Raw genomic sequence first — 26,412 nt, forward strand, 5'->3', positions numbered from 1 at the left:
TTATCTGAAATTGATAAAGGTTTATTGATCCTCAGAGGAAGTTGAGATTTATGGTCCAGTGTAGTTTCCTAATAATCACAAAGGTTTCTTCTAGGTAATCCTTTCTAAGCCTTTCCTATTAGGTATAATGCCCAGAGATTACTGATTTCCAAAGCTTTGCTTTTCCTCTGAGCCAAGTTGTTCTTAATCAGAGCACCTGAAAGGGAGCATTAAGTATCTCGATCTTTAACTGATTAATAACAGTGGAACCAGGATTGTTTCTTTTTGTTCTTCCATTGCAGAATATTTTTAAGTGTTTTTGTTGTGACGAATAGCAGTCTGCTCAAAAATCAGAGTTTATCTTGAGGGCTTTAATACTCTGAAGTTTGTTGCTGCAACAGTTCCTCTTGTTGAAGCAGTTTACAAATTTCAAAGACGTATGGTCTCTTCACTGCAACAATATCATCCATTGATCCATGCAGTCTTGCTTTCATAGGCACTGTCTTTCAGTCTGAAAAATATTGTGGCCACAACTTGCTCTCTTTTGACTCCTGGCTGAAACTTCTACTCTTACATGTAGTTTTACCCTTAAAACATATATGTTACATCAATCCATTCTGACAGAAAAGAAGGAACAAAAATAAAATCAAAATATTAAAAAGAAAACAAATGTCTCAAAGCATCTTGCCAGAAGAGTCCTCAAGATATCTTTTAAGCAATGTCATCTTTCCCACCTCAGGCTGCTGACCCTCAGCTGTACTGTGGTAACACAGATTGAACAACAGCTGATTTTTTCCACCTTTACTCATCAGTGAAGAGACATGCTGATGACTAATTGCGTAATGGTGAATAGATAAAAACTTACTCTAATCTTCAGGATGTCAGGTCTGTCTTTAAAGAGTCAACAGACAGCTGAGGAGGAGGAAAACCTTCTGGTATAAGTTTTCTTCCTTCCCACAGCAGGTTATGACACCAGGGAAGCTGCAGCTGGAAAAGAGGGGACTGGGTCCCCCTATGTATTTTTAATACTCAGTTCTTTATATGCTTTTGTCAGTCAGCTGTTTTACCTAAGCCAGCTTTCCTATAAGATGTCCTTCTAATGTACAGCAGCTGCTGTAATCACTTCCCACCATCTCATGAAACATGCAGATAGGTTGGGAAATAACAGAGGATAATTTGAGAAGACACTATCCCGTCACAAATCAACAGCCTCAGAAATGGACCCTGGGTCTTGTCCTCCAAAAAAGTATCTGAGAAGTCATGAGGCAAATTTCTATCTGATAAAGCTGACATTGACAAGTGGCCTTTAGTTGACACTGTAATGGGACAGAATTTCTAGTGGAAGGGGTATTTCTAACAATCTACTTTTTTTTAAAGTGGGATAAATCAAGTTAAAGTGCAGAGACGGCTGAAAAGCTAGCATTGTAAGGGAAAATGATCTCATGACAGGCAATTGGGATCCATAAATGTTTTAAAAATAAGGTCAAAAATTCATTTTAAATAGGCCTGCTATTCTCTCAACCATTCCCCCCCCCGCATCCATTTTCCAATTCTCCTCTGCTCTTCTCATCTGTTGCTGGATGAATTTTTTGCTCTTTTGCGCCTTCATTCTGCTCTCCCTTCCCCACAGTCTGTTCTTTTCCTTTTTGGAAGTAACTGAATAATTCAGTTTAGTGTATCTCTATAAACAGACACATGTATATAGCACTGTCTGTGCTATAGAGCCAGATACTTTGAAATTTTTTTCCAGTTTCTTTGTGCTTTGGTTTGTTGTTGAGTTTTGCATCCTATGGACTCCTCCTCACCCCCGCCAACCCCCTTTCAGGTTTATAACTAGGATAAACGATAAAGCCAAATTCTGTAGGGTGGATCACAAGTAAACCTTCAGCTAATTAACCAAAGGACAGGCTGATGATAAGTATAAATATTGTCTAGGAAAATTAATTCCTGTTGTCAGTATAATGTGAGATTACCCTAAAATTTTCTGACAGCTAGGGTATATTGGGAAGTATCAGCTCAAGACAGAGTTTAGGCATGTGCATACATACTCGTGACTTAGTGGGACATCAGATAGTCAAAGCACTCATGAACATATCCTATACAAATGTAATCTGGGTCTACAGAAAGAGGCAGAATATGTTTATGTAGTCTTATCATATACTGCAGTTATCAGCCAGACCCTGAGAGAACTATGTAAGCAATAAGCTGCAAGAACTTAGTCTCCCTAGGAGTTAGAGGGCTTTTTCGTGGGGCACTCTCAGGGCCTGAGAGTCACAGACTAATAGCAGATCATGAGAAATATCAAAGGAGCTGTCAAGACAAAGCTGTGAAGTTATCATCTGCACTTGTATTTAAGGGCATTTAAATAATGAGGAATTAATCATCTATTTGAGGATTTACTTGGATTGTCTTACAGACTTTGTACAAATCCAGTTACTTAAAACATCAATTCTTTCCTTCAGGGTGGCAGTAAATCCTTGAAACACTATCTTTTTAATGTACGTTCAAGGACTACATGTAACACCGGCCACATTGCAAACAGTTCTTCACCTGTTAGTGACCACATCAGCTTCACTGTACCAAACCTTACATTAAGTGGTTCTAAAAGCCATTTCCTTATTTACAGATCAGATTTGCAAGCTGATATATAACCTAAAGATACAAGAAAACCCGTCTCTGGGTACTAGCTGTGAACATTTCAGTTGAAACAAATCTGTGATGTACTGAGTTTTGTCAGTTCCCAGTTGAGAGTATGAAAGAAGAATCATGCCTGTCTGTGTTAAAGGCCAAGTACTTTATTGTGTGCCTGGCAGGGATCCAAGCCTAAAAATCAACCAGAACAAAAAAAGGAGCGTTAAGAACTGCATTATTTTTCCATAATGTGTCAAAGGGTTCTACGCTTGCTTCAGGATGAATAAGGAGCTGTTTGTACTTTTCATGATCAATTAATTCCAGGTTCAGGATGTTGCATTTCAAATACATTAGGTTCCCAAAACGCACAGACGTTTGTGTTGGACCATGGTTAGAAACCAAAACTCCGACTTCTAGAATAATAACATTCCTGTCTTCTAGCGCAATGGGAGAAGCTGACAATTTTATGTACTATGTGAAACCATATAGCAGAAACTGCTGCAAATTCCAGACTTTCTGAGCCCACAGGCTATTAGCAGAAAACATTGAATTTGGGGAGAAAAAAGTAAATGGGGAGGGGGAAAAAAAAAAAAAAGAAAAGACTAACTTAAAATATAGCTGCTTTGAAAACCATGGATCAGAAGTATTTGTGTATATGTTACTAAAATATTAAGAGAGTATGTAAAACATTTTCTTAGGATGTAGGATTAACTTACCAATCAAGAACTTTTTATGGTCACTACTTATCTCTGCATAATGAATGTTTCAGGTCCGGGATATATTCTAAAGAGCTTTTCAAACTAAGCTGAGGTATTTTGAAATTTAGAGGCTGGCTTTTGGGGGTGGGTTTGGGGGGAAGTTATTTTGGAGAAATCCCTGCCAAACCTCATGTGAAAAATAAACTATTCCAAATGGCACATGCAGGGAGAGCCAAATTCAATTCCATTAATACTAGTAATAAAGAGTGACTCTTATAACTTGTTTGGAGTCATTCCTACTTACACAAAGGTTGAATTTGGCATAGACTATCTGAACCAGAGGGGAGTCTGAAATGCTCATGTCTTCATGCTAACACTATGTACACACTCTTATTTACCAAGGGAAACAGTTCTGGTGCCATATGTCGTCTTATCAAAGCCCACTGGTACTGTTTATACCCTACAATGTTATGTGAATTCCAGAAATATGTCATGCTGTCTATTCCACAAGGTACCTCATCACACAGCTGCTTTTTGTTGTGTTTCAACACAAGGGGGTAATTCTGAGGAGGACAAACACACTAAGCATTTCTTTTACTTCATACAAGTAGTTGAAGGAAATCAAACAAAAACATGTGGTTCTGCCAGGCCGTGGACATCCTTGCAGGCTTGCAGCACTGAGAGGTTCCACATTAACACATGTGCCAGTGGTCATGCCCCTTGCAATTAGGAGAGGTCTTTCCGATGTTGCCCAAATGGAGAACTGAAGTGGGGCATCGCAGAGAACACGATAGCTGCCACAGATCATGTTGATATGATATGAAGGGCCCTAGAGGTTTTCTGTTGTATATATTTTTCCTAATTTGCCAATATGTTTAGGGAGGCAAGAAACAAACCTCTAACTAGTAATTATATTGATGAGGGGAGTCTGTGAACAGGTAATCCATGCTATGTGGTGTGCTGAACAGTTACTGCATTTGTGCACATAGGCCACAGCTCTGCAGCTTTTATCCTTTGGGGCATAGTTGAACAGGCACAAATAGCCTTTTCAGAGGTAAACTGTAATTTGGCTTCACTGCAGTTCTGAGTAGCATGGTAGCTGGGTCTTTGCAATTGGTTTTGGTTTTGTCAAGCTTGTGCCAGTATAGGCTTTAACAGTTTTCTGCCTACTTGTTAATCATTCTGTAGATAGGTGACTGTGTGGCCACTTTCCCTGAGCATGTGTGCACACTGACAAATCTCAGGCCAGCATCACATGGGGAAGGTGGAAGAAGATTGAGATTTTAACACTGAGCCTTCACATGTGAGGTTGCTAAAGCTAAATCTTTGCACTTTGAACCTTCTCTTACATTCAGTGATATGTACTTCTCCATGACAGCTTCGTCCCGACCCCTAGCAAGTTGGTGCCCCACATACCATAGAATCAAATACAGCTGCTCATGGGTCTGACTACAAGGCGGGGGGGGGGGGGGGGTAGGGGGAGAGAGGAGGTAGGTTTCCTTTTAAAATTGACCTCCTCTTCCTCAGGCCATTAGTAAGAGGCCTGCTTCAACTTCTGGAAAGGGGCCCCAGTTACAACAACGCTCATTTTTTAATCACAAGACAAGTCTGTAATGCCATTAAAATTCATGTCTGAAGCTAAGCATTCACTTAGGTATTTATTAGATCGGGCCTAAAATTGGGCCTTAAACTTGACCCCTTCTTAGGCACAAGCTTTTGCTTTTACTACCAGGTATCTGGCGCATTTATCAAATAGATGCTGACACGCTTGACTTCTTTTTGAATTCTCACAGTTTAATCTCTCTGGGTTATGTTCATGTTCAGTATGTTGCTGATTAAAAAAAAAATCTCTTCCCTCAAAAATCCTGATGATGCAAAGAGTTGCCTAGCTACTGCTGTCCCAGACAGCACCCTGTTTCCTAAAGATGCTGGTCACTGTCCAGCTCTGCCTGCTAGGGATAAAATTCCACTAAAACAGAAAGCAGTTTTGACAAAGGACTGCAAAATTTGTCCATTTAACATAATGGAAAGCAGAATGACCTCAGTGAGGCAAACAGCAACGGTTGCCCAGTGTGTGCAGAACAGGGTCGAGCTTGAAAGAAGCTGGGTCAAGCAATACAACTATGTCACTGAGGCTGTTACAGAGTACAGATCTTTTTATTTGTTACAGTTAAGTATGTGACAGAAGCCAACTGAAATAATGGACTTTTGATTACTTTTGATTTCTGGATTGAGTTCTTCTATTGTACATCTATACAGCACTTCTCATTATTGCAGCACAAGATCTGAGGTGGAGGCCTTGGATCTTCTTGAGTTTTGCTGAAGTTCCTCACTGCAAAATGCATTAGGAGAGTTGCTTGTTAAATTTCATCCTGGGTGAATTTTCAGCAGTCAGGGTGCTGTTCTCTGGCTACATTGTTGTTTTGCAGTTTAAAAACACTAAAGAGTTCAAGATTTCTTCACAGCCAAGGTGTGAAAAGTAATTAGAATGTATCACTGGGTGCTGGGTATAAGCAATTATCTATGAATATATAAAGGCTCTCTTTTTCTCAACAAACAGGCGACATTGTTATAATTATTTAAAATGAAAAAGAAAGTCACTGACTCAGACATGGAGAGATTGGGCGGATAACTTTATTAGTTCCCAGTCTAAGGTCTGTAGTGCAGATGCTAATCTAATATCAAGACTGTATTAAAATAAAGTACAAAATATGGGAAAAGAGAACTCCATTACCCTGTAAGGCTGGTGCTGTACATGAGTTTGGCTTTTCTGCTCAAGGCCAGCTCTTTTCAACTTTCAACCTCAACTCTGGTCTTAAGGAACAGTTGGAAAAAGGAGCGCTAGTGCCTTTTTTCTTGCTCAATACAGGATCTGGCTGGAACTCATTCCTCCTGTCAAATGTGCTGAGTTTTGAGTAGTTAGTAATCAATTTCATTTTTGTTTGCATTTGTTTTTTTAAACCTTCTTTATGTTCTTGATTTGTTTAGTAAATTGAATTTGGAAGCAAGAATATCCCAATGCAGAGGGCAGTCTAACAACAAATACTGGCACTGTGCAACCTAATCAGAAGGGTTGATTTTGATTTGATTTTTTTTTTGGTGTTTTTGAGACACTTGCTGTGCAACTGTTTTTATTAACAATAAGGAAGTAAGAGCGACAAATACTGCTGTCTGTGGTTTTGCTTCTTTTTCCTCATCAAATGGCCTGACTGCTGTGTTAAGTGTCATGTTGCCCAATATTAAGTAGAGCCATTCCAGCCGAACTGTATGTCATAAGTTCTGTACGATAGGAGATATTGAGTCTTCTGTAATCCAGGTGATATTGGGATGTCTGCCTTTCGAGTAGAAATATGAATTCTGGCTCTGCTGCCTCCAAGGGGCTCCTGCTATTCAAGGCAGATGATACGTGAATAATCTAGTGCCCTGCAATAGCATAGATTTCATAAAGTAGTATATCAAATTCAACAACTATGTTGTGAATGCATACAACTGAGCAAGAGAACAAATACTGTTATCTTTTAAAGTGCAGTCTGATCACCAATTGTCAGGTTTTTCTGGGTTTAGTCCATTCATTTGTTTTCCTGATAGACTGGAAGTAATGATTGTCAAAATTACTATTGCAAATAATGAAGTCCCATGTTAGGAAGACAAATGCTGCATGTGGCAACAAATGATGGCAGTGGCTTTCAAGGAACATGGGCCCTGGGAGGCCTGGACCAGATGTATGCTTTACACCATCAGGTATTACAAGAAAAGCCAGAGTAGGAGATACCTAGAGTGAAATTATGACGTTGAAGTTATGACTCAAAACAAAGTGACCAAATTGGGATTCTGAGGAGATCTGAAAGTTTTGTGTATTACAGTAATCATGATTATATCAAATTATATTCTATACTTCTTAATGGAATGATAACTCCTTCAAGAGAAGATAAAATATTATAATTTGTAATACATGCCTGTGCCTTCCATCCGTGGTCTGCCATCATCAAAACAAAGTCATTCCAACAATCTAAATTCAGTCTTTCCTGTGAAGTGGTTATAGGGAATTTAGCAAAATGCTATCTAGTGGTACCCACCAGTGGATCAGTATTAACATTTACATTTGCATTTGAAGCTAATTTTCAAAGTATTTCTCTTAATTTGCTACGAAGATACCTGTCAAGTTGGCAATTAAACTGTAATTTGGTCACTGAGGTGTTTACACGGATTAATAGATCTCTCTCATAAGCATATGCTCCTGGGTTTGAAATAATAGCTATTCTGCGTGGTAGCATGACCCCACTTGAGTTTCACACACACATGCACAAAATCAAATTCCATCACATTTTAATGCAAATTTTACCTTTGCAAATGATGGCCTGAAAAGAATGAGTTTCCATGGTAACCTTAGGGAACACATAACCTGTTTATCATAACTTCTTCATGAAGCAAGACAGGGGGTGGGGAACATGCTTTGATGTCAGCTATATTTTTCTGTAGACAGCATTCTGCTGTAGCACATTTACCAAAATGCTCCCGTACTGTCCTAAATAAACTTATTTCCCTTTCTTAGAAACAGAAGCAGTCACATGGAATAAGATAGGAGGGAGTTTTCAGTATTCAAAACCATTAACTGACCTTTCAGCTCCTGTCTGTAGTTTGACAATTAGGTTAAAGTTTTGAAAGTCCAATCACAAATTAATGCTTAAAACAGATCTCTTCCATTACTTTCTCTCTCTTTGCTTTCCCTCCACGCTTTACATTTGGCCCTCAGGTATTCCTGCTGCCTTTCAAAGGCACTTTAAGTTTTTTGTTTTCTTGTTCTTCCACTTCACTTGTGAAAGTACTGTTTGAAAAATGCCTTCAAGTATCTCTGAACTCTTATACAGTAGAGCTACCACAGAAAAGAATATATTGATTATACTTCGCATTCAGTGCTGACTTTCAGAGTTGAGGTGGTGGCTTCTGGAGCTGCCATTAGTGAGGAGTGAGTTTGATGGCTGCAAGCATCTGCAAGGTTGTATTTTTCCTGCAGATGCACAGTAACTCCTGGCTGAAGGAAAGTATGTCTGCAACATTTTTTAAGGTCATTAGGAGTAAGGAACAGATGTTGAGGTTTTTCAGAATGCTGCTTTGAAGTGCCATTTAGGACTCAACTGACAAGACTGACCCTATAGGCAGTGATTTTTGGGACTGGAACACAGAGGAACCATTGCCCACAGTTACCCATCTGGTATCCATCTGGTACCAGCAAACAACAGACAGTACCAAATCACAGAGAAACTGTACCAACTGCTAAACTGGTATCAGCAAGCAAAGAAGGTCACCACCCAACAGCAGTTGCAAGCAGGAGAAACAATGTCTGTAACATTTACAGACTGATATCTAAAAGATCCGGAGGAACCTGATGCCATAGCATATGGAAAGCAATTCCTCTCTCTAAGCCTGCTTATGCTGATGTTGTTTGCCCAGTATTAATCCAGGTTTGGGGTATTTTTTTGTACTTTTTTTTTTTTTTTTATTAACCATATTGAATTTGCAGTGTAGAGAGCTTTTGTCATGATGCCATTGAGAGTGCGCCTCTCTTTAGTGGCATCTATGTTTAACAGGATTAAGGTGGATTTAATACCCTGTGCTACAGACTAACCATTCTAATTCTAGGAGTACTGTTCCAGAGTGGTGCCAAATCACAACGGAAGGAGTTGAGGTTAACTTTTAACTCTGTGACAATTTACTCTGCTGTTTTTCTTTGATGTGAAGTACTCTTGAGGAGAGATGTGGCAGGGGGGGGTTTTCCCAATGTTATTGCCATCTTCCTCTTCTTCCCTTTGTTCATTTCCCCCCTTCTTCCTTCTTTTATTCTCTTGAAGCATTGTGCTGGTTTGTACAGTAGCTAAGTGTTTAGAATGTAATAATACAACCGTGAGAGATTTACTGCCTCTAGGCGCTACCCCTTCTACTCTTGAGGACCTCCAGCAAGGCATGATTTTATAGACAATGAAAGGCTTGGTCTCCCCTGTGAAGCTGCCTGCCTGCAGGAAGCTTTTCACTGTCTATTTCCACAACTTGTTCTGCAATTAAGTTCCATGCCCTGCTATTTCTCCCTTCTCTCCCTCTTTCCTTCCCTGACATACACATGCATATACCCCCCATGTACACATTCAGCATCAACAACAGATGTAGGTAGATACAGCAAAAAGGCATTATCTCAATGTATGCGTTAAAAACCTCAGAAATACCCCAAACACTTTAATTTTGCCATCCTCATCATAAATGGAAATATTGATCTGTCCCCTGTTTGCTCTCCAGGTACTGACACTGTCATTTCATTTTCCCTAAAAAGAACACAAGCTCATGGCTGGGCTGCAAAGCATGGCCATTACACCTTGGCATTGGTGCCAAGAACTCTGCTGACTTAGCTAGAGAAAGATGCTGAAAGCTCCTGACTTTGAGAGAAAATTCAATTCAATTTACTTCATACACTGTCTTTCATGGAGTATTTCAAAATGCCTTATATCAGGAAATAACATTATGAGAAAATGCTTAAGAGAACTGGGTATTCAGATAGCAAGACAAAATGATACGCAACAACGAACTGGAGTGGAAAAAAAAAAAGACGACTGTCATTTAAAAGCAGTAATCATCTGGATAAGTAGTCTTGTAAACTAATTACAGTGAGAAGAGAAGCAAAGAATGCAAGACTGGGAGGAATAAGAAGCAGCTTCATTTCAAACAGGCTAAGGCAGAGGACTGGTTTCGGGGGGGGAAGGAATCATGCACAGTATTGTAGGACAACTACAGGAGATCTGCTTTAGAAATGTATTCACATATATGTGTTTTGTATGCTGTACATTGCATCACAAGTGTGTATCGGTGACAAGTTAAGTTATTCTCTCTAGAGTCTGGGAAGAGATTAATTACATTGGCCTGGTTCAGTGGAAGAGCAACTGAAGTGCCCCCTTGTAGTTGGAAAGAATCAATGCTGATGGGTGCTGAGGTTCTTTTGTTTTGCTGCTTTTAAATTTTGCTCTCAGCTCAAGGGTCTCTGCCTTTAGTCTGAGAATAGGTTTGCAAGTGAGGGTGTTGCAAATCTGGTGCTCATTAAAGACAATTAAGAGGTAGAATTAACCAAAACACATTGTACAACTAATGGAAAAAGAAGCCACCCACAGAGACGGACACAGGCCAGGAAATGATCTCATTTTGCATGGTCACAGGAAACCATAGTCCTCCAGCACCAGGGATTGGGGGATCGCAGAGCTAGGGTTCAAAAGCAGAATATTATCTTTGTAGGGCTATGCAAAAACCCTTTGCAGTTTTGGCTTCACCTCCATCTTTGCTATTTTCTCTCTACTTAGTGTTGTAAGATACAGCAAATGCTGAGAGCTTGTTTTCTACTAAGCTAAAGCAATTGCCATGTTTTTAAACTGTTATGGGAACAGCCTGTTTCCCTTTTAAAGTTCCCATCTGTGTTTGTATTTCCCTCAGTCTTGCTTTTATAGAGAATTTTCCTCTCTCTCTAAATCTAAACCATTAGTTTCACCTCCTTGAACAAGAGGTAGGGCATTACTGAGGAAAAGTAAATCCTGGGATAATCAGCCCTGCTTAATTCCAGCATGGAGCTCTGCTGTCATCAGTGTTCCTGGTGTTCATTGCATAGAGAGAATGGACAATGACTGTAAGTATGTGCATTTGTGTGTGTGCGTGTATAGATGTGTAAGTATGTGTATAGAGAGACAGAATGGGAGCATTTAATTGCCTAGCAATCTGACCAACCAAGTAGTGTTCTGATTGCATACAGCTGATTTCCTAAGTGAAAATCTTCAGAACTACTCACCAGCCAAACCAAGATCATCAGTGACTGGTTTATGCGTCTGTTTCTTATGGGAAAGAGGAAGGATGGTTTGATTACCAGCTCTTTTTTCCTTTAGACAAGGATGTTTTTCTTGCCCAAGGGAAATGCATTCTATCAGCATGAACATAACTATTAATCAACACTTAAGCAATAATCAGTGAATGAAAAATGATGACCAGAACCAAAACTGTACTTGCATAACTACTTTGTCACTTTTCCTTTGGATCATGCTTTTGCATTTTAACATGAACAATTCTTATAAAATTAGTGCTGATGTATTTCAAAAGGTGGTGTTTTAAAAAGCCAGTACTTATTTTTCACTTTAAAAAAAAATATTAATAGTGAATGATACGTTGAGATCTGCATAAGTAATGTTATAAAGCTACCTCAGTAGTCTCTGAGATAGATCCTCAATTGATGTGAACCAGTAATATCTTACGGGGTTACTTCAGAGACAGAGATGCCGAGTTCATCATCGCTAGAATACTGCATTCAAATGTGTGAAGACGTGTTCAAGATACAGAGATATAAATGTTTTTCCTGTATATTTTCACCCAAAAAGGAGATACAGCCACTGAGAGATGCAGGTGTATGTCAGCTTTGGGAATGCCTCCAAGAGGAATCAAATGCTATTGAAATTAAAACAAACCACCCTCATCAGTATTTAGCATGCTTTCCTGAATCAGGGCCAAAGTATGTGGTAGCACACAGCAGAAACCAGGGCTGTGAGACTATTAGGAGTGCAGTGATACCTTCCTTTATCTCTTCAAGATGTTTTTTAACAAACTTAGTCACAGTTCTAATAGCATCAAGTGTTCTTTGGAATAATCCCAAACCCAGACTAGTATAAAATGCTTAAAGTGAGTGTGTGTCTAACAAAAGCAAGGCTCAACATTCTCAATGACTAAGCCCAGAAAACAACTTTAAGAGTCTGTGAGATCATGACTTGGTGATTGGGCTCCGAAGAGACACCTATAGCCATCTGTTGATTCATTTTCCCAAATTATTTACCCTGTATTTTCTGTTGGCAAGAAAATGAAAAAGTTTAAATTAGTTGTCAGGCTACCCAAAACAAACTTTGAAGGCATCAGACCATTGTTTGGGAGCCTCTAACAATACACTCCCAAGATGTCTGTAAAATGGAATGGGAACAGAAACACAGGGTTTCTCAGGACCTGCTGGGAAGATACTGCTTCCTTCCTTGTACTTGAAAACTGTCCTATGAGCAGGTTTGTAACAGGGAATTTGAAAGTGCTCGCTCCGGTGATGGAGGTGGTTTTGAGAATTCCTGTGGAACATCATCTTGGTTTGCCATTGCAGCCACTTAGTGAAGAAAAGCACCACTAAGAATATCAAAAATAAGTATTAAAATAAGTATTAAAGGTGCTGTCTTATATCCAAACAATGGTAAAGCAGTACCGATGGGCTCATATAACATTAGACTCTTCTTTGAGGACTGCTTCTGTCATTAAAATCAATGCAACTTAATTAAAGCAAATTATAGATAGATACATCTATAAATAAGATATTAAAGTGTGCTGCTGAATATGATAATTGCTGCATATTTAGCAATCAGCGTGTGTGTTCTGCTTTTGCCAGGAGGGATTTCTTTCAGTGGAATCAATGGAGCTTTATTAAAAACCATCCAAATTAGAGGGAGAAATGATGAGTGTTATAATAACGCAAAATCACTGTTTCAACTTTCATTGCAAAACCAGGAAAGCAAAATACATCCCTCTTTGTGTATGTAAGGAAAACATCAGGAAAATTCTTTTGAATTGTGGACACTGGTAGAATTTTTAATTTTTACCTTTTGATGCAAAACATAAAAAAGCTGGATGAAGGAAAACATGTTTTCTGTGGAAATGCTGGAGGTCTTGAAGGGTGGGATAATTATGGTATCATAGCAGTAAGGAATTATGAAGACCCCTTCAATCAACTTCCTCCATTTCACATGGAACATGCAGTTCACTGCCTTACATAACCCACCTCTGTTTTAACAGCAGAAGAAAGCGCTAGCAAGTCAAATACTGCTTTTAAATTTCACTTGCAGTCCCTAGAACTAGGCAGACCGTTGAAATGCAAAAAATAAAGTGGGTGAATTTTGGTGCTTCACCTGTGTATCAAACATTGAGGCTGGGTTGGGGAACAAATCCACTTTTACCTCTCAGTTTTTCTTCGGTTTCCACTTAATTGAAAACAAAAACCAACTGTGTCTCAGCAGAGGGGAGACCTGAAGGTTAAAGGGCAAATTCCGTTATACCACAGCTCTTTTTGGCATGCTGAATCTCAACCCATGTGATTAGAAACGCTCACAGACAAAAGAAGAGCTTTGAGAACAGAGGTCAAACCAGCATCTGAATCAAGTCCTTTAACAGATGATCACAAGACTATTGAAAAATGTACTAAGCAATGCAGCAGTTATATGTGCCATGTTTATACACAGACTTTCAGGCAGAAAGCAGAACTGGGTGGCATTTTCAAAGCACTTGGCTGATGGCAGAGCACATGCCTCACTCTACAGCCTTACTGGGACGGCTCCTGTCTTTTAGTGCAGATATGCAACTGTAGTATCATGCCATTTTTCATGGAGAGAAAACCACAACGCACAAGCGCAGGTGACTTTCCTGAGCATACACAGTGAATAAGTGAAAAAGTTAGGAGTCCCAGGACTCCTGTCTTCATAAGCATTTCCTGATCTCACATCATTTTAATTCAGACATGACTCAGGTGGAGTCAGTGGTGGTTTGCACTGGGTTCACACACATGTAGCTAAAATCACATCAGCCTTGATGAAGTTATGCTATTGCTACTTATCTAGTGGGCAGCACACACTCCGCATTTTCTTTCTGTTCTTAATCATAATTGAAATGTCTGGAGAAGGCTTATTGTTCAGAAGTGGGGGGGGAAAAGGGTTAAAAAGAAAACTTGAAAGGGCAGAGGAGACGTTTAGCATATAAGTGAAAAATGAATAAGCCTGAATGCAATACCCACTGTGTATTATTCTTTTTAAGAGTGTGAAACTTCTGACTCTGAGATGTGGTTTTTCTATAGCTAGTTAAGAAGCTTTAGACATTTTCTTTTTAACAAACTGATCTCTACAAAGATGATCAAAGTTTTCTATGTGCAGCTCTAAATAAAATACGTGCAGGAGAGGGAATGGTAACTGCAGCTTTCCGAGACAGCCACCCTGAAAATGGCTCTGCGTCATTAATTTCCTTACGAGCAGTACCTGCGGTCTTGGGCCTTCAGCATGCCATCTTCCCTTGGGATGGACCAGGAGCAGAGAGCTCCAGTACCTCCGGTGGGAAATCATGAGAGGAGGTAAAGCCCCAGGTGAAAACACTGTCCTGCTGAATGTGTCCCCACTGCTAGGGGCAAGGAATTGCTGCTGGCGTATATTTGCAGTGTGGTAGCTCTCACCTTCAGCTGTGTGCAGATTCACAAGAAAAAGTTGATTCTGGCTTCATGAAGCTTAAACTTTTAAAAAGATCACTATAGTTGTTATTGTTCATGCTTCAACATCTGTCCAACCCCAAACACCTTGATCCATATGAAAGGGGCAAGGGAGGCTTTCCTTCTAGCAGCTAGTCTTTTAGCCTTTAACAAATGCTCCAGGAGGAAGGCAGTGTAAAGCAGGTGAGGAGGAATGAAATGCAGTGTCTCCCAGGAAAAAACATAGCCTCTTGCACTTTTCTGCACAATTTTCAAGTAGTCTCAAGCTTCAGAATGAAGGAAATCCCTTCCCTGCTCTTAAAGAATTGTTCTTCTGCAGCTTCAGAATTTTCCTGTAGGCTAATCCTAGACTTATTTCAAGATACTTGCCTGCAGTTATACTCTACTTATGCCTTATAATTTATTTGCAAATATTTGAATGCTCTAAGGTATTTGTTTCTGGCTTGATCTACAAGTGCATGTTCACATCACCTTTTTTATTTTTTTTCTGGGAAGTTTTCGTAGAGAGAATTGAAAGGTTAGAGGTGCTTGCTGCTAGCTTATCACTTCTGTGTATTAGAAAACTCCTCAGAAGTGCCCCAGAGTTACCATGTTTGCCACGGACATAGCTTGCACTGACACCTGCGGAGCTTTTGTTTTCTCTTTTTCTTTACAGTTGCTTTCCCTTCCTGTCTGTTTTGGATCTGCATGTCAAACTATGAATCTTTCTACAGTTTTCTCTCTTAAAACAAATGTGGACTGCATTTGTCCAGGGAAGGGGAGGGAGCCCCAGCCTGCGCTGGTTCTCTGCCTTTTAGCCCTGCACATTGGTCCCCTGCTGAAGGCTGTGGGTTTTGAGGAGAGCAGCACGCAGTGCCCACACTGCCCTTCAGTCTGTGCTTCCCCAGCCTGGTTCTGCCACTGGGCACTGGCAAGGGTTTCGTTAAAGACGCAGAGGTGCCATGGAGTTTTTTCTGAAGTGACACATTTCTATTGCAGAAATCTTGTTTGCCAGTGGAAATTACTGAGCTTGTTATTTGTTTGTTTGTTTGTTTAAAAAAAAAGAGACTTGAACAACAAAAATGTTATTAGCAATGCCATTCTTGCACACAGAAAATCCTGACCATGAAGGCATTTAGTTATATGAATGCAATTTCTTTCCTGTTTGTCTCCAAGTGTGGCCACTGTGACGTGCTTTGAAGAATTCATTGGGATTCCCAAAGGGGTGATTAGGAGAATAACCTGCTCGTACAGAGGTTTCTACCTGCTCTCTCTTTCAGGGAATGGCTGACTCTTTGAGGCCTTACCTCTCTTCAGCCTGTCAAAGGCTCTACTATCTTCTACTAACCTGATGCTAGTTGGTTTGATTCATGTGTGTATCCAGTTTGTTGATTTTCCATTCTACAAAGGGCTTGGCCATACTGATACTTTGCAACAGTTAAGTTTCATGAATTGTTTGTTGCTGTTGTTTTTTGATAAAGATAGCATTTCCTTTCCTCAATTTAAGCATGCTGCTCTTTTAATTGCACTGATGGGATGATGGCTGTTTCTGTGTTTATCTCTACCCCGTTATTTTTGCATATTCATGTTTTGCTTGTTAGTTGAGGCCGCTCTAGACTAAGAGATGATCTCTTCATAATGATGGCTCTTATTTAAGTTGATGTCGTTAATTTAAACCCTAAAAATACAGGAGCATGTTTTGGATCATTCTTTCTGTTGTGCATTACCATATATTTGTGAAAGGTTTAATTCATCTGCTGTCGTGTTTGCTCTTTACTGATTGGGCTGTTGGTCTCAAAAGCTCTTCCAGCTGCCTTCGACACAACTCAGCTAAGTAATGCACCTTCCATCAGCTCCAGCACCTCACTGCTCACCTCATGGCCAGCGTCCATTTCACTTTGATGGGACTTTCAGGTTTTAATCCTTTTTTATTAAAATTACTGTTCACTCACCTAAATATTTTATGATTATTAACTCTGTGGTTAAAACCTCCACACCTGGACTGAGGGCCAGCTGGATATGTCCTGTTTCAGGGAAGGAGGAAAAGCTGGAATATTTTGATCTTGTTAACTAGTACTTTTCATGCTGATTTTTAGCTTAGTTTGTTGTAAAAGAGTGCAAGGAACCCTTTGCTTTGACTCTCTGAAACATAAATAACTTCCACGAAGGAGGTGTTTCCATTTTCGCAATTTCTCTTTTCATCAGGGTAGTATTTTATTCCAGGCACCATTTTGCCGGTGGCTGAGTGATGATACGTTTTTACTGTCGCATGGACAGATGGAGAAGGGAAAGGAGAAGAAATTGCTGAGTCTTTAATTAGCCGTGCAGAGCCAGAGCATGCTTTTCCAGTGCGTCGGGGGTTTTATATAGGGTATGGAGACTCAGCCGCTCAATGGATCCAAATTAGCAAAATTGTGTATCTACCATCAGCGTGTTTCTATGGCAACTGTCTCTCAAATCATATATACAAACTGGCCTAGCAGGGGGTATCGCCTGCTATTTGGTCTGTAGGAAACCACCGGAAAAGGGGTGTTTTCAGGCTGTAAAAAGGCCTTGCGATGTAAATATTTTTTACTTTCTGGTGACTGGTATAAGTTTTGGAATTGCTGCTCAATGCTGGCACAACTCCAAATCTGTTTGTGTTTTTGCATGTTGACTGGCTGCTGTTACTCCTGCTAGGTGTGAGCGCGATCACCAGGAAACTTGCACGGGGTTGTGAATGCACAGTTACCAGGCGCATCCTTTAGCTCATAAACATCTTGTCACTGCACATAATTAATAGCCTACCTGCAGCCACGCAGGTAGGCTGTGTACTACGTGGCTTTTGTGCTGAGCGAACCAAATTACACATTCATTTCTCTTCTCCTCATTCTTCTTCATAAAACTGCAGAAATCCAGAGGCTCTTCTCTCACCGGCATACCTGATCGAATTAGCAGTATAAGAACAGCCAAAGTGACTGTGACTCTTCACCTAAGTGACTCTATCTTTATAAATTCTCTCTATGTGTCACTTTTTCTGATGGAAAAAATGAATGAATGATCCATTTAGGCTACTGCCCTCCTTTTGAAATGTAGGGCAATTACTGTTATTTTTTGCTCATCCAAAGTCAGGCACTGCTAAAGCATGGGTCATTTCAAATCGGAGGTGGTTATTTCTTGTGGCCTTCAGTTCCATGAGGACTTCTTTCTGTTTTGAGTCAGATAAAGGGGAGTTAGCAAGAGGCCTGTGCTGAATAATTTTTTTCACTTGTGAGTATCTTGGATGTCCAGTAAGTGGCAAGGTGCGTAATGGTATTTGTCTAGAGTAATTCGTGCGCTTAGTTAGTAGCTCCAAGGAACAGTGCCTCTCTTAGCATTGGACTTGGCTTACATAATGGGTCCACAAGAGATTACATCTCTTCAATGAAAATGGTGTATTATGGATAAATTACAGGACTGACAGAAATGTACTATAACCTGTAGAATGTGAAAAACATGTTAATTTTTGTTTATTTTCTCTTTTAATAATCAGGCATTTGCCGAAAGCTTGGTGTGATTTATTATTTTCTTTTTAATGAATTGTTAAAAATGTTTGAAAAGGCATTAAATCTTCCTTTCTGCTATTAATCTGTAAAAGGGGAAGGGGATTTTAAATGGCCTCTTAGTATATTGCTTTATAAAACTGCTGATTCTAGCAGCACTGGAATAAGAATACATACTAATGTAGGAAACACGGGAGGCAGACAGAGCCTCCTGCGTTTATGGAGGAAAAGACTAATAGCTCCATTTTAACAAGGCTCTTAACACTTTGGGCCATCAGTAGGCATTGAGTAAGTGAAATTGGGAGAGCTCCTGTGTGCTAAAAGCATTGAAGTTCACCGTTTTGTACCCCAGTTGGAGCCTTCCTGATAGAACCGCGCTCTCCAGCTAACTCTGGTTGCCATCTTGAAAACAAACGAAGTAGCGAACTGGCATTTTGACTGAGTGCGCTAATGCTTCACTTTTGAAATGGCACCAGAGCATGATAAATGCACTTAACTCCCAGCTGGATACTTAGCTTTGCAGTGGTGTTAGGAAAAGTTTCTGGGTTTGCGTTAAGATTGAAAGCAAAGCCTGTTTATATCACGTTTTATACTTGAGCAAAACACACACGTGGGGAAAAAAACAGTAAAATTGGTACTAAGATGCTAGCTTTGATTCAAGTAGTTATGCCACTGGAATCAGAAGGGGTGTGCTTAATTAGATTACATCCTCTTGTTACTGAATTCTAGGAGGAAGGCCAGCCAGGGAAGGAGCGAGAGTATCCCGGCTAATACGCAGATGAGGAAAAGGCTCTGAAGATTGTACCTGTTCCAAATAGTTCTTTGATATGGAAGCCTTTCCTGTTAGCAGTGATAAGATTATGTATGGGATTTGGAGCTTCTTTGAGCCCCTGACTTTCTTTTGTTGATTTTGGCATGTTGCAGCATCATGTGTTGTCTGCTTATCATTTTGAGATGCATTGTTAGTAGCTGGGCTGCATAATTGATCTTCATCTCTAATTACTCTCCTCTCCACAGGTGCCTGGAAAAGGTCCAGATGGGAGCTCATACAATCTCCACTTCGAGGGGATGGAAAGGCAGTATGCATCTTTGCCCAGGTACAGCACCAGGCCTCGTACACACACACTCTGATTCACCCTCTCTCCGATGGGTAGGGAAATCAACCCACTGCTGATGTCTGGCTCCGACAGGAGAGATTATTTTGCAGTTTTGTCTTGTCACCTCTTGCTGCTGATTTAGTGCCATCTTTACAACTGTACTATTAATTTGGACTTTTGAATTGTAAAAAAAAAGTCTCTCATTGAACATGTCAGCAAGAGTCATGATCCACAGGTAGGAAACATGACATTGAAGAAGCTGGCTCTGCAAGAGTTATAGCAGGTCGTAGCAGGGCATAAATGACTGAGTTTATAGTGATATAATCCTAGTTGGCATTGATAGAGTACTGCTGTGGAAAGCCTCTACTACAGCAGCCGCGGCTACTGAAGTCCCACTGTTGCTGCAAGGACTGTCTGACTAGCAGTCCTGTTCCAGTAGAGCATCTCTGTGCTTTACCTGAACACTGTGGAAATGAGAGTGAATTCTCTGAGGGCTTTTTTAAATTTTTAATCCTTATCAACTCAATGAAGAGTAATTCTAGTCTGAAACCAGTGGGGCATAACAAAAAGGAAGCATCTCAGAGATTTCAGTTGCATTTCCATGGGAGTTCTAATACCAGAGCGTTAGATTGAGCAAACTGGAAAGGGGAGCAAGGGGATGCTAGAAAAGATAGTGGGAAGCAGTGGGAGGAAAACAAAATAGCAGAATATTCCCCCTTTAGGATTAGAGAGCTGGGGAAGACCTCAGAGCAGTTGCTCAGTCCACTTCTTGGACCTAACAAGCAAGATATTTTTACTTTGATTTTACAAATTAGTTATTTACAAGCAAGAAGAGATTCTTCACTGTGAAGTAGCACTGGCATTTAGGAAATCAGTGAATAGTTTCTTTTTGCTTCTTTTTCCACTAAGCTGTTTACATTCAAAGGTGTCACTGGAGAGATTGATTGATAAATATGTAATGCTGTGTCCAATTCCAGATGAAAATACAAAGAATATCTTGCTTTCGGAAACCGATATATAAAGGCTGTCTCACAAGACACTGTTGGATGTTTGTCAGCATTTTTAATGTATGTCATTTCTAAACCAAAGGATGTGTCTGTAGTTCAGTTACTGCTTTCAGACGATACTTGTGTCAGCCATAATTTTGGAAATTCATCCTGTGCAGTAACTGGAATTTCTAACAGAAGCCTGCTTTACATCAGTGTGTCCTGTATGTATTTCCTGACTAACTCTGGATATTCTTACCCTCCTGGATAAATGGCCACCTTTTTTTCGTAGTCCTCCAATACTTCTGTCTCCTGTCATGTTTTTAGCACTGATTTTTGCAGGTTAGTTAGGTGTAGTTTAATTATGCACACTCTTTTTTATCTATTTTAAACTTCAGTTTTGTTGAATACTTCCTTGTGAATTACAAGAATATATTAGCAATTGGTGCCCAGTGTAACTCTCTACAGCAGTTTACGTATTCCTGTATCTTGTCTCATTTTACTCATTCTCCCTTTAAGCTAATCAACCTTACTTTTTCAATCTATGTAAAATGGAAACTTCCCAGTGAAGTAACTTCCACCACCCAGAATTCTTTTTATTTCACTGCTATTCCTTTCAAGTGAGGATGACGAGAAGTGAGCACAGCAGTGCAGATGCAGACATACCCTTGCTTTATGCAGCAGCATTCTCTGTATTCCTTCTATCCCTTTCTTTTTTCAAACCCGCTGCATCCTCAGCACATCCCTTAGGTGTGTGAACTGCTCACCTCTGCACCCTGCGTTTTTGTGTTGGTTTTTGGTTTTGTTTTTTTAATAAGTAGGTCTGTCTGAATCAGATCATGAATTTCACAGTGTTCTTCCCCGAACCTCCATTTAACTTGCTGGAAACATGACTCTCCAGCTCTTATGACAGATTTGAGTATTTAGCTGGCTGGGACTCGCCACTTAGGAAGTCTTCCAAACATTCAATAAGCTTTTGAAGATTGGTGTGAAGAGTGTCATTTCTCTCAGTGCCTAAGGAGATTATGCTGGAGAGCAAGAGGGCCTGAACTTCAGCAGGGTTGTGTGTGCTCCCTGACCCCAACACTCGCGCTGCCGCCCGCACCGAGGCCGTGCCGCTGCCGCCTCTCCAGAGGGTTTCCACCCTGTCAGGGGCCAAGCTTCGGGACAGCACACCCTTGGGTGTGCCTGCAGCCCAGCAATCGGTTCTTGCCTTCAATACTTAGTTTTTTTAAGTTTTGCAGTTTCATGTTACTGCAGTAATTAAGCCCTGGCAGTCACAAATGACTGGATTGCTACAGTGAAGTCTAAATCCAGAAAAAAGGGATGCACTCTCATTGCCAGCTGCTAATGGAAATGAGTGATTTCTTTTATTCTCATGGCTAACTGCCCAGGAGTATAAAAGAATCCAGGTAAAAACCACCCATTTGCCAACCTATTCTCAGTGGAGGATCCATGAATACTACTGTAATGCACAGCATTATTAAAAAAGAATAAGAGAAAGAAAGAAATAGGAAGGTAGAAAGAAATAAGAAGGTAGAAAGAAATATAGAGGTAGTATTTCCTCAAGCAGCAGCTTTCTTCTCCCTGGCATTCTAGTATCAGTTCATGGATTCCTACCATTGGGTTTAACCCCCTCCTTGTCTTGTCCTGTCCTCATCTTGGTCAAACCACTGAGCTGCATTTGGTATATAATCATCTGCATACTCAGCTGTTTAAGTCCAGTTTAATAAGAGATACCTAAAGAGGCTTCAGATGTAGGTTGTAGATGCTGAGAGGCAGATTCTTACTGCAATATTGTGTTAGGTCCAGGAGGATATGACCTTTGCCTGCCGCTCTGGTGTGAGACACACAAGGAAGAGAGGAAAGCGCTTGGACTGCAGCCAGTTTCACTGGCTGAGGAGGGAGGAGGGGATCTGTGCTGTGTCAAGAGTAGCTGGGACCTATGCACTGAAACTGTTCTGCTTACCTGGAAGCCAGCAGGACTCGTGCCAGTGTGTGTGGGCATGGACAAATGGAGTAAGAGAGCTTTGGTTTTCCTCCTCACTGGGCAAGAAGGAGAAATGATCACCTGCCAAATAGCTTTATGAATGTCTGGTGCCCCTAAGGCACTACCGCATTCCTGTGCAAAGGCACGCACTGTGCATGAAGGGGAAGTCGGATTGCCAGCAACATCTGAACATATCTGCTGCTGGGTTTTAAAAATCGAAGCTTTGAAACATCATTGCTGCTTTGCCCTTTTGTTTTGTATTTCTCTGTCTTTTTCTGAAGCTGCTAATTTAAGCCTAGATATTATGGGCTAAATTTAGGTGATATAAATCTGCATTTAAGGAATTAAGGCATTCAGCTTTGTCAAGTGTGCTTGCCTTTTAGGTAGATGCAGCAGCAAATCCAATGCCCTGGTCTCACTGAGCTCAGTGATGCCCTTTTTGCCTTTGAGTGGAGGATCTGTTCCTGTGTAAGGTTACATATTTAATTAAAAGCTGAAAACGGGAAGCAGAAGCCTTTGGAGGAAGGCTTTGTATGTGACTGGCTTAATGAGTGGCCAGCAGAGTTGTGTAGTTCTGTTTCTGCGTAAAATAATACCAGTCTGTAGACTTGGTTTGGAAATGTCTACAGAGGCAAACATCTGAATTAGATGATAAGTGGCTGTGGCAGGAGAGTGGCAGGTCATCATCTCACACTGCACTGTGCTGTTCTGTCTGCAGAAAAGCAGCAAAGTGGGAAAGACAGAATGGAAGGCTTTGCAAGAGAGATACAGTTCTTTGCACTCAATACTTACGTGTTGCCCTGGGGCTATGGCTAAGTAGTGCGGAGTAGTAGTATTAAGCAATGTTAAATCCTCCTGCTTAGAAGGAGAATGGCTTGTTTCTTCTACCTCTTAGCCTCTTCTTGTGGGTAGAGGAGCAGGGCAAGGGTGTGGGAGCCAGAAAAACATTTGTACTTTTTAAACTATTTTTAATGCCTGTTTTCTTGGTGTAATCAGAATATTTTCCTGATGGAGCTATGGAACAGATACAAAGCTGAGGCTGCTCTGTTTGTTCATAGTTTTATTTTGAGCTTGCTTTTATGGAAATCTGTCTTAATGTAAATCACAGTCTTGCCAATGGCAGCCTTGTTTGGAGAAATCTCGTGTTCGAGGACATGTTCTTTTCTGTGTTGATGGAAAAGCTGGCTGTGACCAAAAGCAGACTGTCAGACACTGAGACGGGACACTGGTGACGAGTGTAGATCAGAAAGCTCAGCCATCTTCCTGGTAAGAAATGCTGATTCCAAAGGAAATCTAATACTCCAGACTTTCTCTGGAATCCTTGTATTATTGAAAACCATGCATTTTTGTAGAGGAAAGGGGTGGGGCTGGAAAGGCAGTAAGAGCATTAGAAAATAACTGCTAGCATGGAAAAATGAGTTCAGGCTGTGTAGATGAGTTCAGCTGTATTGCTGTGGCTGGGAGGAGATGGCTGAGCAAATGGTAATTGGCTCACAGGAATATCTGTCTTAAATGTAGCATGCTTCTTAAAACTGGGAAACTTTCAAATGTATTAAGGAACTAGCCTTGGAGTGCCGTGGCAGCACATAGTCTTGCCATGCTGGAAGCTTCTCTTCAGGGTGACCATGCAACTTGCTCTTCTTAAGGCAGTAGCTAAAAGCAGCACATCCTCTATTTCTAGGTATGAAACCAGAAAGGGCAATTTTGATCATCTTGGTTGAGCCCTCCAAGACTGTCTACATTTCCGCATCAAACTTAAAATTCAGTTTTGATCTATTGCATTACTTTTATAAATGTATTTACAAAAGCAACTAACCTAGAATTAAAATGTCACGTTGTGAAGAATTCGTTACATTCTTCAGAGGTTAATTATTTTAATGTTTAAAAAAATTATGCCTTTTTTTCCCTAGGTCTGAAATTACCCAATTTCAGTTTCTAGATAGTACAGTAAATATTTTTTCTGATAGATTTTAAGAGCCGAGCCTGCAAAATGCCTCCCCTTCTGTATTTCTATGCAGTGATCATTTATGTTACCTTTTAACTTCCCTTTCAATAAATTAGACTGAGCACTTAGGTCTTACACTACAGACAGAGCATGAAAACAGCATTGACTCAAGGGGCCGGAGTCCCCATGCAGTCAATTTATGAGGTAGCTTCTAGAGCTGAGTCAAAACCATTTCCAACTTTTTGGCTCAAAAGCAAAGTTTCTGTAACACCTATGTCATGAAGAGATAAGGTTCCTCAAACAGAAGGAATGGATTACCTAGCAAGTTTCATTAGGTTTTTCTTGCGCTTGAGTGTTCTTGCCTTTATTTTACTAACCAAATTTATTTCAAAATGCAGGATTTCTGCAATTTAATTGAACCCCAAAAACATCATCAGAAAGTTACTTGACACAAATCACAAGTCAGTTGTCTATTAAAGAAGAGTCATCATTCACCATTGTCTAGCAGAACCTGAGATTAATATACTGACATTGCTTAAATATGTATATAGTGTATTTTCCTAGTTAACAAAAAGAAATCACAATTTTAGTGCAGACTATAATTAGCTGCAAATCAATTTGTCAGAGCATTCCCGACCTGTGGGAATTGACTAACCAAGGAGCACAGATGAAAAAGCAAGGTTTAAAATCAGTTATTTAAATCAAAATTCCCTGCTTGTTGGTTTAAATCACAATTAATTTTTTTGCTTTAAATCACTTTGATTTAACTTATTCCATTCCACGTTGCAAAAATCTGTCCCCCTTCTCATCTTGTATACTTTATTTACATTCCTCCTTGACATCCAACAGTATGTTGAGCATCATTGGCCCAGCAGTTCAGTCATGGTTATAGCCATCAGCTGAGGGAGGTGATGTCCTGGTTGTGTTTTGATGTTGACCTGTCTACACTAACAAATGCCATGCAGTGGCATGGTGGTTCTTAGTAGTGGTGACAGTGCTGTTTTGTCCCATAATACTGCTGCTTTTCTGCCAAGTTATCTTCCAGAGACCTTCTTGGTGCTCAAATACTTCTTAGGACCAGTCTGCCTCTCAATTTTCCACTGTTCCTCTCTTCAGTTGACTTTGTTACAAGGCTCTACTGATTATGCCTTTTTCTTTTTTTTTTTTTTTTTAGCCCAAAACTGTGCTTTATGACAGGCAGAGGGAGGCAGACTGCAGGTTTTACAGGGAATGCCATTTCTGCCTTGTAGCACTGTTTAAATTGGAGAATCGTTCAGCTGGTTAAAAAGAGCATCTGCAGATATATTTTCATAAAGTGGGGACGGGTAATGGCAGTGAAATAATTCATCAACCCAGTCCAGAATCAGCAAAGTCATAATCTGTCAGTGAAACCATGTTACTGGGCATATATTATACAGTACAAAGCAAACCTATTAACTTTTGTTGCATAATACAATACACGATGCTTTTATTAATGGCCGGACTTTCCCTCTGAAGTGGTGGAAAACAGTGAAGGGCAGCACAATGGGAAAATGTTTTGTACTTCTAGGAAGCTGGAAAAGATCTGTGTCTCCCCCATTTCTCATATTGATTAAAATTAAGAAAAGAGGGTCAAGAGAAAGATTTGGGAACCAATTGTGAGTGAGTTTTTTTTAATTTTCAATGTAAATTTTTTTTTATTTTAATATTCCCCTGACATAACTGCAAAACTAAGAAGACTGGATAATTTAGAGTCTTAAATAGGATTAGAACTAAGTAGGGTGCAAAAATGAATGGCCCACCTAATTTCATCATCCTAGTCATATGAAATATAAATAATATTCAAACAGTATATTCTACGGTATCCTTGATTATTAGCTTTCTCTTCTGTTTTAATCATCTAAAGTAATATCAGTAACTCAGGGATATTTTTTAAATATGATTTTTATCTTGACAGCTGTACTTTCATTGAAAATGCAGCAAAATCTTATCTGTCTGTATCTTCCAATGTGGTGATCTCAATATAAATTAAATATGTGTATGGTTTTAGTTGGGCTTTAAGTCCTGGCAGGTGAATTTAGAATCAGTTTCAATGGAAATACTGGTCCTGCTCAAGGACCTCCAAGATACGTTGCAGTAAACAAGCCAAGATGAAATACAGGAAAAGAAAAAAAACATTCTTACATGCTAGAGCACAATCTTGGGAACCAAGCTGATGTGCTCATTAAAAGATTAGCTTAAATCCAATATCAAACAGTTTAAGATTTGCTTAACTAACTTGACTTAAATCTGCAAGATAATAAAACTGATTGCTGTG

At 40.0% G+C, this 26,412-nt stretch overlaps 1 protein-coding gene across 3 annotated transcripts in view; it reads left to right on the forward strand.

The window, feature by feature from the left end:
* Window positions 1-26,412, forward strand: part of PARD3B (par-3 family cell polarity regulator beta) — a 432,753-nt gene that overhangs the window by 382,936 nt on the left and 23,405 nt on the right. For all 3 annotated transcript variants that reach the window (XM_042783978.1, XM_042783979.1, XM_042783980.1), the window contains one exon: window positions 19,116-19,195. In XM_042783978.1, the coding sequence (XP_042639912.1) occupies window positions 19,116-19,195 (80 nt within the window). The remainder of the gene's footprint in view (window positions 1-19,115; window positions 19,196-26,412) is intronic.

The sequence above is a fragment of the Tyto alba genome, unplaced genomic scaffold (assembly GCF_018691265.1).
Source record: "Tyto alba isolate M040663 unplaced genomic scaffold, T.alba_DEE_v4.0 Super-Scaffold_7, whole genome shotgun sequence".
Taxonomy (NCBI): Eukaryota; Metazoa; Chordata; class Aves; order Strigiformes; family Tytonidae; genus Tyto; species Tyto alba.